This window comes from Triticum dicoccoides, chromosome 6B (assembly GCF_002162155.2).
Source record: "Triticum dicoccoides isolate Atlit2015 ecotype Zavitan chromosome 6B, WEW_v2.0, whole genome shotgun sequence".
NCBI classification, from domain to species: domain Eukaryota; kingdom Viridiplantae; phylum Streptophyta; class Magnoliopsida; order Poales; family Poaceae; genus Triticum; species Triticum dicoccoides.
This window is the reverse complement of record NC_041391.1, coordinates 35,504,912-35,519,736: the sequence shown is the minus strand read 5'-3', so window position 1 is coordinate 35,519,736 and position 14,825 is coordinate 35,504,912. Positions and strand designations below refer to the sequence as shown.

The 14,825-nt window shown below is 46.5% G+C and overlaps 3 protein-coding genes, 10 non-coding genes and 2 pseudogenes across 14 annotated transcripts; 14 read left to right on the top strand and 1 right to left on the bottom strand.

Moving 5' to 3' along the window:
- Positions 1-2,990: 2,990 nt before the first annotated feature.
- On the top strand, positions 2,991-4,943 carry LOC119324480 (transcription factor MYB82-like). Its single transcript, XM_037598274.1, has 3 exons — positions 2,991-3,218; positions 3,609-3,738; positions 3,981-4,943. The coding sequence occupies exons 1-3, from the start codon at positions 3,083-3,085 to the stop codon at positions 4,639-4,641; spliced, it is 927 nt and encodes a 308-aa protein (XP_037454171.1). The 5' UTR covers positions 2,991-3,082; the 3' UTR covers positions 4,642-4,943.
- Positions 4,944-5,342: 399 nt separating this feature from the next.
- On the bottom strand, positions 5,343-8,721 carry LOC119322631 (RNA-binding protein NOB1-like). Its single transcript, XM_037596116.1, has 5 exons — positions 8,301-8,721; positions 6,859-7,804; positions 6,569-6,737; positions 5,952-6,068; positions 5,343-5,754 (listed from the first exon to the last, which is right to left on the bottom strand). Exons 1-5 carry the CDS (start codon positions 8,683-8,685, stop codon positions 5,608-5,610), a joined length of 1,764 nt encoding a protein of 587 aa, XP_037452013.1. The 5' UTR covers positions 8,686-8,721; the 3' UTR covers positions 5,343-5,607.
- Positions 8,722-8,982: 261 nt separating this feature from the next.
- On the top strand, positions 8,983-13,630 carry LOC119326816 (F-box/kelch-repeat protein SKIP4-like). 2 transcript variants are annotated; one of them, XM_037600418.1, is made up of 3 exons: positions 8,983-9,118; positions 12,215-12,709; positions 12,819-13,630. In XM_037600418.1, exons 2-3 carry the CDS (start codon positions 12,216-12,218, stop codon positions 13,414-13,416), a joined length of 1,092 nt encoding a protein of 363 aa, XP_037456315.1. In that variant the 5' UTR covers positions 8,983-9,118; position 12,215; the 3' UTR covers positions 13,417-13,630. The 2 variants fall into 2 exon arrangements, with proteins under 2 accessions (XP_037456315.1, XP_037456314.1); XM_037600417.1 differs by having other exon boundaries at positions 9,021-9,176.
- On the top strand, positions 9,434-9,528 carry LOC119326978 (annotated as a pseudogene).
- LOC119326971 lies at positions 9,611-9,719 on the top strand. The gene has a single exon (XR_005158314.1). It is a non-coding gene; the product is annotated as a small nucleolar RNA Z118/Z121/Z120 (small nucleolar RNA).
- On the top strand, positions 9,805-9,913 carry LOC119326972. Its single transcript, XR_005158315.1, has one exon. It is a non-coding gene; the product is annotated as a small nucleolar RNA Z118/Z121/Z120 (small nucleolar RNA).
- Positions 10,006-10,113, top strand: LOC119326966. Its single transcript, XR_005158308.1, has one exon. It is a non-coding gene; the product is annotated as a small nucleolar RNA Z118/Z121/Z120 (small nucleolar RNA).
- LOC119326973 lies at positions 10,226-10,333 on the top strand. The gene has a single exon (XR_005158316.1). It is a non-coding gene; the product is annotated as a small nucleolar RNA Z118/Z121/Z120 (small nucleolar RNA).
- LOC119326968 lies at positions 10,445-10,552 on the top strand. Its single transcript, XR_005158310.1, has one exon. It is a non-coding gene; the product is annotated as a small nucleolar RNA Z118/Z121/Z120 (small nucleolar RNA).
- On the top strand, positions 10,663-10,770 carry LOC119326967. Its single transcript, XR_005158309.1, has one exon. It is a non-coding gene; the product is annotated as a small nucleolar RNA Z118/Z121/Z120 (small nucleolar RNA).
- On the top strand, positions 10,924-11,030 carry LOC119326974. Its single transcript, XR_005158317.1, has one exon. It is a non-coding gene; the product is annotated as a small nucleolar RNA Z118/Z121/Z120 (small nucleolar RNA).
- On the top strand, positions 11,259-11,370 carry LOC119326979. The gene has a single exon (XR_005158322.1). It is a non-coding gene; the product is annotated as a small nucleolar RNA Z118/Z121/Z120 (small nucleolar RNA).
- On the top strand, positions 11,487-11,593 carry LOC119326977. Its single transcript, XR_005158321.1, has one exon. It is a non-coding gene; the product is annotated as a small nucleolar RNA Z118/Z121/Z120 (small nucleolar RNA).
- Positions 11,748-11,855, top strand: LOC119326969. The gene has a single exon (XR_005158311.1). It is a non-coding gene; the product is annotated as a small nucleolar RNA Z118/Z121/Z120 (small nucleolar RNA).
- Positions 13,540-14,825, top strand: part of LOC119320651 — a 12,519-nt pseudogene continuing 11,233 nt past the window's right edge.

Genomic DNA, 14,825 nt, shown 5'->3' with positions numbered 1-14,825 from the left:
CTGCCAACCATTAATAATCATGATTAGATCTTAGTGGGCTCCGTTTGTTAGCCCATTTATGTATGTGTTGTGATGTAGTGACCATTATTCATTGGTAAGCATGGACCTTAACGAGATACGTCAAGGATGACGCAAAAACCATTATAATCTAAACAAATAGCTTATCTCTCATTTAGACTCATAAATCTTTTAAGTAAACTAGATTTATATGATCTAGGTTGGGTTAAGTGGTAGCAGTGTGCTCATGGATCCCCTCTTCTCCTCCACTTAAGCCACTAATCTCATTACATGGCATTAACTGTCATGAACTCATGATAATGTACCTCCACCAATTGGATAATCTTATTCTTTGCCAGTGTGTGTGCAGTGTCACATACATGCTTAAACATGGCACAACCTTAATTTTCTATATGGCGCGGAGACAAAGTGTACTTGTTAGTAGTAGTAATTACCAAAGAAATCAACATCATCTCTAAATCCTCAGGAACTCCTTGAATTTGTTTAATGTGCATGCTTAGCAGGCTGGCACATATATATTTTTCCAGCTCCCCTCTTCTCCTACTTAATCCTGCAAAGATATACTGACACAACTTGCAGTGGATTTAAGTAATTAATTAGCCCATGCATGATGGGTGAGCTGTGCTTGTGTATACAATTGGGCCACCCTGCCTGTCTGATCTGTGGATTAATCTCTGGAGCAAAGCATTGACTTGCATCCCATCATTGCCAGTACATCAACAAATCAGAGGCCCCCTCCCCCTTCCTGCTGCATGTTCTTGGCTCACTTGTTTAATCAGCAGCATATTTTGCACATCCCCATTCTCTAATCATTTGCCGAAAACATTTTCAAATCTAAATACTTTTAAAAACCATCCTATTAATGTAGAAGATGTGATAAGGGCAGGAAAGTCCTCCTCTTGCAAGTCAGGGAGCTGTTCTCAGTTCTCACTGGGGACAGAAGATTCCTCTCATCCTCCCCTCTGAGAAGAAATGCTCATTAGTTTAAGCGGTGGCGCATAATGTATTGTGCAAGATGCTGAATTTGTATGGAGATTAGGTGTTTGTCCACATGCAACTGTGCCCAAGTCAATTAGGGTTTCTTCTAGTTTTATAGGTGTCGGCTAATTTCAAAGAGAGATAAATCTCTAGGCTTTGATTCTTTCCGTTCTTCTTTTTGTTCTCATCACCATCAGCCTCAGCAAATCCCCTTGTTTGGTGCCGAGGAGATTAGGGCGCCCTTGAGCTCACATGGAGCCGCCCTGCTTTGTAGGCCATCGCCATGTACTAAAATGCGGCGAAGAGAAAGATAGGACCTCATGGCATATGATTAATCAATAATCACCCCCCTAGTCAAGGAAATTTACAGATCAGAAACTTTGTCGATATGTGTATCTTGGTAAATAATATGCTGCTACATGCATGCTAGATCATGCTCTTTCTTTTCGGTTCTCGTTTCAAGAAGAAAGAACCAAACCGATGTATGTTCTGCAAAACAGAAACCTTGTGGACTCATGCAGACAATGCTAGTGGCAGCAAGACGCTGTGAAAAAATTCCGAATCCGAAGACCTTGCGCGAGTCCCAAAGCAAAGCAGTTATCGACACGCGCAGACGGCAAACCGAATGGCTGTATGTTCCGCAGAACAGAAACCTTTGTGGATTCATGCAGAGAATGCTAAGAGGCAGAAGGACATTGACAACTCCCAAACATGAGTGAAGACTTTAGGTTGTTGTGCATGAGCCAAAACTTGTCTTTCTGTTCATCTGTCACTATATACAAGGTCTTTGTTTTTCCTAGGTGAGGAGCTTGAGCACAGATAAAGAAAAAGGGGGGGTTAGAGTCACACCCACACCCAAACACACACTAAGATTTCCTGAAAACAACTGGTGTGCACAAAGGACAAAGCCTCGAGGCATGCATGGTGATGTGAGCTGCCAAACCGAAGCAGGTAGCTCCTCTGCAGCTTAGCATATAATCTCAGTCCTACTGGCCATATGCCATATGGAGCACCATTCACCGACAGACAGCTGGCGAACACTTGTACTCTTCGCAAACGAGCACACGAAACAGGCAGGTCGATTCGCTTCGCCTCGACGAATATTAACTACCAGTGGCGCCATTGTGCCAGCTCGGTTTGTTCCAAAACTCGGTGAATGTGAAAGGAAAAAAGTTACATATGGTTGGCATCCAAGTTCCTCATCATGGCTAACCTGTGTCAGAAAGGTCCTTGTTTATGCATGCATTTTCATCCTCTTCTTGATACTTGCAGTGCAAAATCCTTCTGGATCCCAACTGTTGTGTCTCTTCTTGTGTCCCTGCTGCCTCTCCATCCCTGGCCTTGGTAATGATTGACATTTGGAAGAGGCCTTGTCATTGCTGATTAATCCAAGATCCTGTTTCATTGCAAGAACAGCTCATGTCAATGCTCCACCCGTATCATTGGTGCACAAAGTCTGACCTTCATCGCGCCGATTATTGGATAACAGTGTTTTCTTACTACACAAATTTGATCATCGTCCAAAGAGCACGGTGCATTCTTGGATTATCAGCTCTCTCGTTTATCTCAGAATGCTTTCTGAATTTTTAGGTCAGTAAAACTCAGAAGAAAATAAACAAACTGATGATGATCCAAGTGACCAATCATATAAATAAAAAACACGCCCATTAGAGAAACATCCCAGTTACTGACTCGGGAACAAAATGTGTTCCGAGTGCCAGCGAGCACCCTTCCATCCATCGATCCATCCACACAATCATTAGCCCGAGGCTGAAACCGAGTGAACAACCCGCGAGAATCTCTGAGGAAGGAGGTAGACATCCTCTGACCAGGCCTCCAGGCTCATGATCCGAGCCATGTGCAGCCATTACCAACTCAATTCCACATGATTAAACTAAACCGGGGAGCGAAATGCAGCAGCCCTTTAAATCACAGGGTGCACATGGAGCCTGGGGGAAGAAGGCCTAGTGCTGCCACCACCACCTCTGCTGCTGCAACAGCTCACATTCTACAGAAGAGGAGGAGGAGAAAGCTGCTTAGGGGGGGTATATCAGAGGAGGGAGAGGGGAGGCGGCGGCGTCGGTCGATGGGGTGCCGGTCCTGCGACAAGCCCAAGATGAACTACAGGAAGGGGCTGTGGTCTCCTGAGGAGGACCAGAGGCTGAGGGACTACATCCTCAAGCATGGGCTCGGCTGCTGGAGCGCTGTCCCTGCAAAGGCTGGTATGCTCTCTCTCTCATGAAAACTGCTTCTTTCCCCTTTCATGCATGGAGATTGCTGCATGCCAATGCTTGCAAAACATTAGCAATAATTTGATGAGCTTGCATCGTTTTTAATGGTTTTGTTTGCATTTAGCTTGGAGTTCTACTTGGAACCTTACATCCATGATCTAGTTCTAGTCTTGACATATTTAAAAAAATAAATCAATATGCTCTGCTATTTGGATAGCATTCTGTTTCACCTTGACATGATCCAAGCTTGAACATGGTTTCCATATCAGCCAAAATGGTAGCACAAATGTGATATGGCAATTTGAGCTAATTGCTATCTCTGAAACACTTCTTTTTACCTGAATTATGCCTGAACTCTGTGTTTTGTTTGGTGCCTCAAAGGTCTGCAGAGGAACGGCAAGAGCTGCCGGCTGCGTTGGATCAACTACCTGCGGCCCGGATTGAAGCGCGGGATGTTCTCCCAGGAGGAGGAGGACGTCGTCATCAACCTCCAAGCAAAGTTGGGCAACAAGTAAGCGATCCTCACACACACACACACACCCCATCTCTCACCACCTAATGAACATCCCAAAAACATGAGAACAATGCAAACCAAAAATCAAAATGCTGACGGCACAAGCAAAAACCAGCTGAATTTTGAAGCCGAAACTCGAAACCCCTTCAAAAACTGCGCGTTTTCGCGGCGAAAAATGCTCCTTCTTTTTCATGGTGATGATGGATGATGGCCTGAGATTTCCTTTTATGTTTTGTCAGGTGGTCGCAGATCGCGATGCATCTGCCGGGGAGGACGGACAACGAGGTGAAGAACTACTGGAACTCGTACCTCAAGAAGCGGGTGATGCAGCTCGGCTCCAACTCCAGCTCCAACCCGGCCAGCAAGAACGCCTCGCCGGAGCTGCTCACCTCCATGAGCGCCACCACGGAGCTCATCATGACCGGCGGCGGCGGGGGCGGCAGCACGGCGACGTCGACACACGACCACGACGCCAACATCGGCAGCAGCGGCGCCATCTCGGCCGCCGAGCCGTTCGTCGACCAGCAGCATCAGCATCAGCATCAGCAGGCCAAGAACTACGCCTTCGCCGACTGGATGCCGGCCACTGCGGCGGCGGCGGCGCCGGGGCCGGAGAGCTACTCCATGTCCGCGCACTGGCCGGCCTCCACGGCCAGCTCCGGCAACGTGACGCCGTCGCACGGCGCGTTCGTCGGCGACCAGATGAGCGGCAGCAGCTACGCCGCGCTGCAGCACCCGCACCAGCACCACCAGCAGCAGCAGGAACACCACCACCACCAGAGCGCGGTCACCGCCGCGGGCGCCGCCGGAATGGTCGCCGGAGGCGGCTACTTCGACCTGCTCAACATGGGGGACATCTACGGCGGGTTCACCACGACGAACGACGATTTGCTCTTCTGAAAATTCAGAGTTAAATTCTGATGCCGTGACCATGTGTGTGATACAAAAACAATGTTGTGTGTGTTCATGTTGTGTATGAAAATGGAAAGAGGTGGTACACCGCTTGATTAATTTGATTATCATATTCATTAGAGGAAATAGGCTGGACATAATTCTTTCATTGTTGTATTTTTCGCAATAAAAAGGCGTATCTATTTGTATCGTGTAAAAGTGCAAATGTGAGCTTAATTGGATTAGATTTTGTAACTTCAGCAAATATTTAATTGGGGAGTAGTCATGTAACAAGTTGTGATTTTCTTTTTTTTTTTGAGGCGATGTGATATTGAACCACACTTGTCTCTTTGATTAGCAGAATTCTCAATTCGTACGAGTGGAGAAATGTGTCATGCTATCTTAATTTTGAGATCAAAATCATGCTAGTGTTTCCGAAAAGCATAGAAAAAAAAATCTTTAGAAGAACGTTAGGTCAGTTGAAACTTTTCTTAGAATGAAGAAATCAACTGACAAACTGTCTTATTTACAGCGTCCCTACAAATCAATCAGCCACCTACAAGAATTCCTACTCCAAAAAGTGTTCAAATTTCATTTCAATCATATAGGCCATTTACGGTTCGTTTCCAGATAAAATGTTTCACAAACTGCATCCTTCATTCATCAGTAAAGGTTTGGCAAAACGTCGCTTGCAACAAACAGGAAACGAATTCATTGCTGCTCCAAGAGATCTTGCATCCAAAGAATTTGGATTATCTCAGTGGAGTTGATGAGAGAAAGCAGTAATAAAACACCAACCTTACATAGTTGTCCATTCTAAAGTAATCATTACATAGATGTTGCAAAACTGAGAGACCTTACATACTTAAATTCTCGCCAAAGGAGAGGTAAGATAGCACTCTGGTTTTCTCGTTACATATAATGCGAAACTACAAAGCCATGGATGACAAGGGGAACAGAAGGGCAAAAAGGAACTTAATTCTTCTTGCGAGAAAAGTGGTTGTCATTCGGATTCCGCTTCCCGCTGAACATTGCGAGCGCCTTCCTTACTGGAGGTTTCAGCTCCACTTTCTTCTCGCCGCTGTGCGTAAATATGTCCTCAGCGCCCAAGAAATCATCCCCCTGTAGCAAGCAGCAATGGTTACAGGAGTTGTTCCTCTAAGAAGAACTAACTGAAATAATTTGCGACAGTAGAAGAGGTAATAGAGACGCCATGATATAGTAGTATAAAACTAACTTATAGGAGTTTATGAAATTAACATCTCAAAACTATGTATCCTGGTGAACACAAAGGTGTAAAAAATAGCAGGGGCACTGACCAGCTTGCTTGACTTCTTTGATTTAGGATGCAGAACCTTCTGGGGAAGTTGGTCTTCGCGTAAAATGGGATTCTTAATGACAGCATCTCTTCCACCTTGGGGCATCGGGAGGGAAAACTGCAAAGCAAATAGGCAATTAGAAACAACATCATCGACGTCACTACATGAATCAAACAAGCAAAGGTTAGGCGCATGGAAAAGTTTTAACCAAAGTATCCAGACAAGGACATGAAACGAACACAAAGGCACACATTGGAAAACCATCACACTGCAAGATATTTACAGTCTGCTACACCGAAGGGAGATCGGATATCTCTAAAAAATATCAAGGCATGCATATGGAACTGTTGAAAAGCTCCTAGCAGAGTTCTGGGTATTCATCACCATGGATTCCAAAGAGCACAATTATCCAGTGAACGTCATGGAAGGAAATATGCATATGTTTTTGTGATAAACTTATCTCATGTGTAATTTTTAGTAATTTCTTTGAGAACAGTGGAACATACAGGGAAGAGAGAACAATTAACCAGAGTTGACACACTTAATCATACAAGTGACAGAACAAAAGGTCTAGGGAATAGAAAAAGAGAGAGCATCAAGTGAAGTTGACCACTCACTTTTGTGCCTCGGAGAGTAACACGCGGGCGTCGTGAAGCCATAGTAATCCCATTCTCACCAACTGTTACTGAAACCTTTCGCAAGGTGCCACCATTGCCACACTTTGGACAGAATATTTTTCCAATCTCTTGTGTCACCTTGTAGCAAGCATGACACCTCAGAACCCACCTGGCCAATCAGCACCAACACATGAGAGACAGATAAGAGTGAGCAAGCTTCTATAAATAGGGTACGAATTTAAATGGCTGTAGAGAAGTAAAAGCGGTCCGAAAATGTCAAATTCACATACCTATGCAACTGACGTATTTGCATGCCACCTGGTGCCAAGAGACGAAGACCTATCTGGAGGATAACGTTTTGCATGGCATAGTCACTAGTAACACACGCTACAGTAGATTCAGATAAGGACCTCAGGGCCCAACTCTGCTCACTGCTCTCATCATCGACAAAAGATGCACTGACACCTTCCTCGGCCTCACTTTTTATATCCAAATTATCCAATTGTTCAGTGCATGAATCAGTACCAATTATGCCCTCTACAGTATCAGCATTGCCTACCCCATTCTCCCCATTAGATAGTTGATCTCCAGCAATTTTTGGTTCATTCCCTTCCAGAGATTCCAAGTTGTCAGTATTTGACCTTGTTTCCTCTGGAACAGCAGAAGGGCCATCCACTGAATCCAAACCATTTTCAGACAAGTCATTATCTTCATCGACTGATGGAGCAACAGAACTTGTATCAAAACTTTGTCCAGATGCCTTGAGTGCATCACGCCTCGCTTTCCTCCGCAAATATTTCCTGTGCGTGGTGCGGCCAACAGCAGGCAACCAACCTTCATTGTTCTCATCATCTTCCCAAGGAATACATGCATCTCTCTTTGAAGGCTGGAATTCTGCATCCCCTTGTGCCTCAGAAACACTGTTGGTCTCACTTGTAGGGATTTCTTGGTTCTCAAGATCCTTCAGTGGGAGTATCCGAGAATTAAGATCCCCGCCTGCCTCAGACATCTTATCCAATGCTTCCCACTCTGCTAGGTTAGGCACATTGGAGCCCCAGCCTGGCAGCGGAGCCTCTTGCAAGGTCCGGACGCTGACCACATGCAGAGGAGGTGGGTGCTCCCGCAGATGGCTGGTCCCGTGGACCTCAGCCTCCAACATGTAAGCTAGAGCGATAATCTTCATATCAACATCTGAAAGTGTCTGGAGATCCCCTGTTTCCCTGGCAAACTTGACAACTGCAAGCAATAATGATATACAGGTTACGTCTCGCCTATCAACATGTGATTTTTTGCTACAGAAGTAACTTGTAGGCTACAAGACCACCAAATGTCAATGTGTTGCAGTGGGAAAAACAAACAATGATAACTACGTGTAATCAAGCAGCCAGTAATGCCAACTGTTTGCCCAAAACATCCACGGACGGCTTGATATCCACCGCCCTGTTCCATAAGCATGCCTGATCCCAACCAACAACAAACTGAAGGAACAGTACTCCAGGTCCAATCTCTGCTAGAAATGGCATGGACAGGTCATGATGATGAGGATAAAAACTAAGCCAGTTATGCAAAAATCAGCACCCCCTGCCTCCTGCAACATGGACTTGCTATAACCTGGTAAACAAATCTATGTGCAAATGAAGTTCATTCCACGAGCTGTAGAGCAAGATAAAATAAAAATAAAATTGGCAACAGTATTATTAGTCTCTGTGGCCGGCTAAAGTAAGCATTCGACCTTTCTTGACGAACTCGGGCGCGGGCTCGACGGTCTCGACGGGGGTGGGGAGGAGCGCGAGCCTCCGGCGCGCGGCGGCGTCGCGCACCTCCTCGAGCACCTCGGGCACGGTGACGAGGCGCCCCGCGGTGGAGGCCAGCGCGGCGCCGCCCGAGATGACGGCGTTGGCGTCGACGACGGCCACGGCCAGGCCGCTCGTGTTGGCGCAGCTGGACACGATCCGGCTCACCGCCTGCGCCGGCGACTCCCTGGCCACCGCCTCCCGCCGCGCCGTCGCGGCCGCGCCCCACGCCACGGGGGCCGGGGGCGCCGTGCCGGTAGGTGGCGCGGGCGGGAAGGCCGCGCCGCCCGCCGCCGGGGCGAGGGACGGCCACGCTTCTTCCATCGCGGAGGAGGGGGGGATGGCTCTGCTGCGGCGGCGGCGGGGGTGGCGGCGCGCTAGGGTTTTGGGGCTCCGGTTTTCTCTTTGCCCCCTTCTATTTTGCCGCTAAATAAGCCGACAGTTTTACGCTCAACCCCCACAAGCACACTTAATTCCATAGTTACCCCTGAGTGGCGCCGATCAGCAAGGAGTGTGCGAATAGATAGAAAATGAGGGACCTGCGTGGTTAATACACATCTCCACCCACGATATAACGGCGGGTAGACGGAGCCATTCCCTCCCCTCGCCGCATCCATGGCCGCCACCAAACCCTAGCAGAGCCGAGCCCAGCCCAGCCCGCCCGCCGCCGCCGCCGCCGCCGCCACCCCCTCCCTCGGGCGGATCCCCGCCCGGCCAGATCTAGGTGCTCCCGGCCTCCCCGCACCTCCCGCCGCCGGTAGTGCCCCGACCCCGAGTCCCCTCAGATCCGATGGGCACGCACGCACCTTCACAAGGTGCGATTGGTTCCCCCCTCCGATGCTAGTCCAGTCCTAGTCCGCCTACCATTGTGCTTTGCCTCGGGTTCCTTCGTTGACTGGATTGGATCGCGCGGTACTGTGCTTCGCTTCTAGGTCTGTTCGTTCGTGCGTTCGTCGACGCGGTTCGCCCGATCTGGGCCTGCCTGACGTGAAGTAGTAGTACTACTACTTTGCAGTGATCGCTATGCATTACAGGGTTGGACCTAGTTCATCTGCCCGTCGATTGTTTTGCCTGCCTGCCGTGACGATTCCCTAGGACGGTATATGAGCGACGGGTCCGCCCGCCGCCTGATTATCACCCGATCTGAGACTAATATCTGAGCAAGCACACCATTCCTTCACTGTTTCTTTGTTCTCATGCATTGAAATGTGTAGCGTGCACTCCACTTGTATCTTGTGCTGGATTAATTTGTTTGCTGTGATGAATCGCAAGGACGGTATCTGAGTGAGGCGGCTCTTGAAAAATGGCCCCCTTCCTTGATTACACACCCTGGACTGATCATAAACTCTGAGCAAACATGCTTCCATGGTTTTTGTTTTTGGTTTTTCTCGCGTCGAAATGTGAAACATATGCTTTGCTGGTAGCTTGTGTTAACCCGATGGTTCTTTGCTGTGATGAACCACAAGGACGGTATCTGACCAAGGCGGCTCTTGAAAAAGGGCCTCCTTGCTTGATTACACACCCTAAACTGATCTTAATTTCTGAGCAAACGCACTACCATGGTACCATCACTGCATTTTCTTTTTGTTCATTTGCATTGAAATGTTATACATGTGCTTAGATGACATCTTGTGTGAACTTATTTGTTTGCTGTGATGAACCACAAGGACGGTATCTGAGTAAGGTGGCTGTTGAAAAGGTCCTCCTTCCTTGATTATACATCCTAAACTGATCTTAATTTCTGAGCAAACACCCATCCATGATTCTTTTTTGTTCTCTTGCATTTGAAATATAAACCATGTGCTTTGCCGGGTTCACTGCTAGCATGAGTATGGCTAGTTTTCATAGCTATTGTGTGCTTGCATGTTTGCTATGATGAATCGCAAGGACGGTATATGAGTAAGCTGGCTCTTGCAAAAGGCCACCTTCCTTGATTATACACCCTAAACTGATCTTACTTTCTGAGCAAACACCCTTCAATGTTTCTTTTTTGTTCTCTTGCATGGAAATGTAAACCATGTACTTTGCTCTGTTTACTGGTAGCAGGAGTATGACTAGTTTTCATAGTTATTGTGTGCTTGCATGTTTGCTATGATGAATTGCAAGGACGGTATCTGAGTAAGTTGGCTCTTGAAAAAGGCCACCTTCCTTGATTACGCATCCTAAACTGATCTTAATTTCTGAGCAAACACCCTTCAATGTTTCTTTTTTGTTCTCTTGCATGAAAATGTAAACCATGTACTTTGCTCGGTTTACTGGTAGCAGGAGTATGATAGTTTTCATAGCTATTGTGTGCTTGCATGTTTGCTGTGATGAATCACAAGGACGGTATATGAGTAAGTTGGCTCTTGAAAAAGGCCACCTTCCTTGATTACGCATCCTAAACTGATCATATATTCTGAGCAAGCATCTGAAAACATGAATTGAAGAGTGATCAACAATGACTAAAGTGTGTCGCTTTACAATACCTTTTCTTCTTTTGAAGCGCATCTTTTCCTGCTTGAAATGTAAATCCATGTACTTTGCTAGGTTCATGGGTTGTGTAACCTGCGTTTGCTTATTTGTTTGCTGTGACGAATCACAAGGACGGTATCTGAGTAAGGGTGGCTCTTGAAAGTCCCCCTTCGTTGATTACCCATCCTAAACTGATCATATCTTCTGAGCGAACATGCGCAAACCTGAATTCAATGGCAATCCACATGCTCTTCTTTCATTTTGAGCAGAATTACATGATTTTTTGATGTTTCACATATTAAATAATAGCTCGCCTTGCCCTCATTTGGTGTTTGCTCTGTCATCCTTGCAATGTTTTGGCTCTTCAATGCGTGATCAAGCATCCTAAACTGATCAAATAATCTGATCAAAGTGCTGTAATTGAATTGTAGAACTAATATATTTCTTTTTTGTGATGTGATCACAAGGACGGTATCTGAGAAAGGCGTCTCTTAAAAAGTGCTCCTTCATTGATTATACATACATTCTGAACTGATGAAATTTTCTGAGCAAATGGAGTTCAGACCACAACACCCTTTCGTCATTTGCACATGTGTCAGCTTAAAGGACAATATATTCTGCTTGTTAGTAGTGCCATTAGAGTATCTGGTTTGCTTCCCAGTTTTTGTGCTAATTTGCTGTGATGAGATCAAAGGACGGTATCTGAGAAAGGTGTACTTTATAAAGTCCTCTTTCCTTGATTATTCCTCCCAAACTGATCAAATTTTCCGAGCAACGATGCGCATAAATGATTATTTAAAGTAACATTTTGTTACTTGAGAAACAAGATATCCATTGTATTCACCATTTTAGTGCGGTGTTGTCCACCCATTTAAGAATCACTATTAGAGAAGTTAACAGATAATTCCTTCTAGTTTCCTTCTATTTCTGCTTGTTTGCTGTGATGAGATCACAAGGACGGTATCTGAGAAAGGTGGCTCTTTAAGAAGTTACCCTACCTGATTATAAATCCTAAACTGATCAAATTTTCTGAGCAAATGTGCCTATTAAGAATGAAACAGTGATTATAATATTTTTGATAACAAGTATCACTATGTTATCATAAATACTTGTTGACTGTTTCTCTTTATGTTAGTAGTGCCATCAGAAAATTGTGTGTTTCTGGACAAGCTCACCACCTCTTGATTTCTGTGTTGTCCATGTAACTTGTTTTGTCCATATCCTTGATTGAGTTGAATTCCACCAAATGCGTTTCAGGCACTTTGTCCAACTCCATTTGCTTTTGCAATTTCAGATATCAAATTTGACTTAAATGATTTTGTCTACATAAGGTTATATGTTTTATGGCTTCAATTCGAACAGCTGTCCCTTTCTCACCTGCTTCATTCTGTGTTAATAGGATGAACCATCACCTTGAAAGTAGTGATTACCAGAAGCTCTTCTGTAGGAAGATGGACTCTGCTGAGCTCCAAACTCCACTTCTACATGGTCTTCCGGATGAGATTGCTCTTCTTTGCCTGGCAAGGGTTCCTCGGCAGTATCACAATGCTCTCAGGTGTGTCTCAAGGGGATGGAAGGCCTTGTTAAGCAGTGAAGAGTGGCACTCTTACCGCAAGCGGAACAATTTGGCCGAGTCCTGGATATATGTGATCTGTAGGGGCACAGGCTTCAAATGCTATGTTCTTGTTCCTGACCCTACGACCCGGTCCTTGAAAGTCATCCAAGTCATGGAACCTCCATGCTCAGGGCGGGAAGGTGTTTCCATAGAGACCTTGGACAGGAGGTTATTTCTCATGGGTGGTTGTAGTTGGCTAAAGGATGCTAATGATGAAGTGTACTGTTACGACGCTGCTTCAAATCATTGGAGCAAAGCACCACCAATGCCTACTGCTAGGTAGTACTCCTTCAGCTGCTGTTCTCTGTTTGTTTTCTCCGTTGCATATGTAGCCTAGTATCTTGGTTTAATTGGGCAGCTCATTCACACATTGCAGCTTTGATTTCAGGTGCTTCTTTGTATCTGCAGCTCTGAATGACAAGATTTATGTTACTGGAGGACTCGGACTGACCGACAAGTCACCTAATTCTTGGGACATCTACGACAAAGCCACAGACTCCTGGTTCTCGCACAAGAACCCGATGCTCACTCCAGACATTGTCAAATTCGTGGCGCTGGATGATGAGCTGGTGACCATCCACAAGGCGTCCTGGAACAGAATGTATTTCGCGGGTATATACGATCCGGTCGACCAGTCCTGGAGGGGCAAGGAGAACGAGATTGCCCTGTGCTGGTCCGGCCCGACGGTCGTCGTTGATGGGATGCTCTACATGCTCGACCAGTCCCTCGGCACCAAGCTGATGGTGTGGCTGAACGAGACCAAGCAGTGGGTGATGGTCGGCAGGCTGTCGGACAAGCTCACGCGCCCGCCGTGCGAGCTGGTGGCCATCGGCAGGAAGATCTACGTGATCGGCAAGGGGCTGAGCACGGTGACCATCGACATGGACATGGCGGCCAGGGTGGACGGGTTCCTGGTCTCGTCGTCGACAGGCCCGCTGATGGAGCACGACTTCTCGCCGGAGAAGTGTAGCGTCATCACCATCTGAAGACCGGCACTGATTGTACCGTGAACTGAAATAACAGTGAACGTTTTTCTTTTCTTGTGGCTGTATGTCGACTTGTGTGTTTTGGTGAGATGGCTCTACATTGATTGACTTTTAGCTGTAAACATGAGGGAAGAAAGCTCAGGTTGGGTGAGTTGTATGTTTGTACTTGTTGAGTGTGAATAAATTCTGATCGGAACTGGTTTTTTTTATTTTGCTCTGTTAACGCTCCCATTGTGGCTGCAGAAATTGATAACTGAAACAATGTCAAGCGAGTAAAGCTGAGGTATTTGGCTACAGAAATTGTAATGGCAATGTTAACGTAATCAGATCGAATTGAGATTACCATTGCTCTGTTCTTCCTGCTCGCCGGCTGCCTTATGGTAGATGGCCTGCTCTTGCTCGAACCCAGCCAAGCAGGATCTCAAATGCCGCCGGCCATCCCTGAAATCAAACGCCGTCGACCGTGCTTGAGGAGGAGTGCGCTCGGGAGGGGAGGAAGAAGGGATTATGCGGCGGTGCGGGGACGAATGGGCTCAGGGAGAGGAGGACGGAGCGGGGACGAATGGGCTCAGGGAGAGGAGGACGGAGCGGTATCGTGATTACCGGTGAAGGGTGGGCGGTATCGATCGATAAGTGGGCTGGACCCGTTTACGGAGGGACATGTTTCGTCGTTGATTAAACAAATGCAAGTATCGTTTTCGCTTTATAGCGTAAAGGGATGACGGGTAAAGTTCCCCGAAACAAACACCTCCTGAATGTTAAACTGAAACACCGTCACCAGAGTAATTTGCGCAGAAAAAAACTGTCATGAGAGTAAAGCTGAATGTTGCAACGGTTGACATACTGGCCATCCCAGCCGGGCACACTGGAAGCCATTAGGTGAGCAGTTCGGTTCGGCCAAGTTCCAGCCAAAGCATCTCATTCCCCAAGTTCCAACCAAATTCCCAAAGCATCTCATTCCCTGAAAAATTGCACTCTCTGACTGGTGACACTCATCATTCTCATCATTGTTGCCCTCCTCGGTCCTCGCACACTTGGTTGTGCTTTCTCCCTCTAGCAACTAAACGTGATTCTGCTATACAAGGTACTCCCTCCGTTCGGAATTACTCGTCCAAGAAATGAATGTATCTAGATGTATTTTAGTTGTAGATACATCTATTTTTATCCATTTTTGTGATAAGTAATTCCGAATGGAGGGAGTAGTAGTTATTTATAGAAGGTCGGTGAGTGGACTTGATGTTGCCCAGGCGTCATTTCTTTACTAGATTTCACATGACGGTGGTTGTGCCAATCATTTCTACTCTACCAATGCTACATCCATGTAATGGTTTACGCAAGGTCACGAACTGATCTGACGTGGGACTATTTGATTGGATTAAAGAACAGGGTTAGGCCCACCCCACCTGAAA

What these genes read in the sequence shown, in the direction of transcription:
- LOC119324480 (XM_037598274.1), top strand. Translation starts at nt 3,083, where the DNA reads ATGGGGTGCCGGTCCTGCGACAAGCCCAAGATGAACTACAGGAAGGGG. An exon ending in CGCTGTCCCTGCAAAGGCTG is followed by an intron (nt 3,219 to 3,608) that starts GTATGCTCTCTC and finishes GGTGCCTCAAAG; the next exon opens with GTCTGCAGAGGAACGGCAAG. An exon ending in CAAGCAAAGTTGGGCAACAA is followed by an intron (nt 3,739 to 3,980) that starts GTAAGCGATCCT and finishes ATGTTTTGTCAG; the next exon opens with GTGGTCGCAGATCGCGATGC.
- LOC119322631 (XM_037596116.1), bottom strand. Translation starts at nt 8,685, where the DNA reads ATGGAAGAAGCGTGGCCGTCCCTCGCCCCGGCGGCGGGCGGCGCGGCC. An exon ending in TTACTCTCCGAGGCACAAAA is followed by an intron (nt 6,069 to 6,568) that starts GTGAGTGGTCAA and finishes TTTGCTTTGCAG; the next exon opens with TTTTCCCTCCCGATGCCCCA. An exon ending in CAAAGAAGTCAAGCAAGCTG is followed by an intron (nt 5,755 to 5,951) that starts GTCAGTGCCCCT and finishes TGCTTGCTACAG; the next exon opens with GGGGATGATTTCTTGGGCGC.
- LOC119326816 (XM_037600418.1), top strand. Translation starts at nt 12,216, where the DNA reads ATGAACCATCACCTTGAAAGTAGTGATTACCAGAAGCTCTTCTGTAGG. An exon ending in CCACCAATGCCTACTGCTAG is followed by an intron (nt 12,710 to 12,818) that starts GTAGTACTCCTT and finishes CTTTGATTTCAG; the next exon opens with GTGCTTCTTTGTATCTGCAG.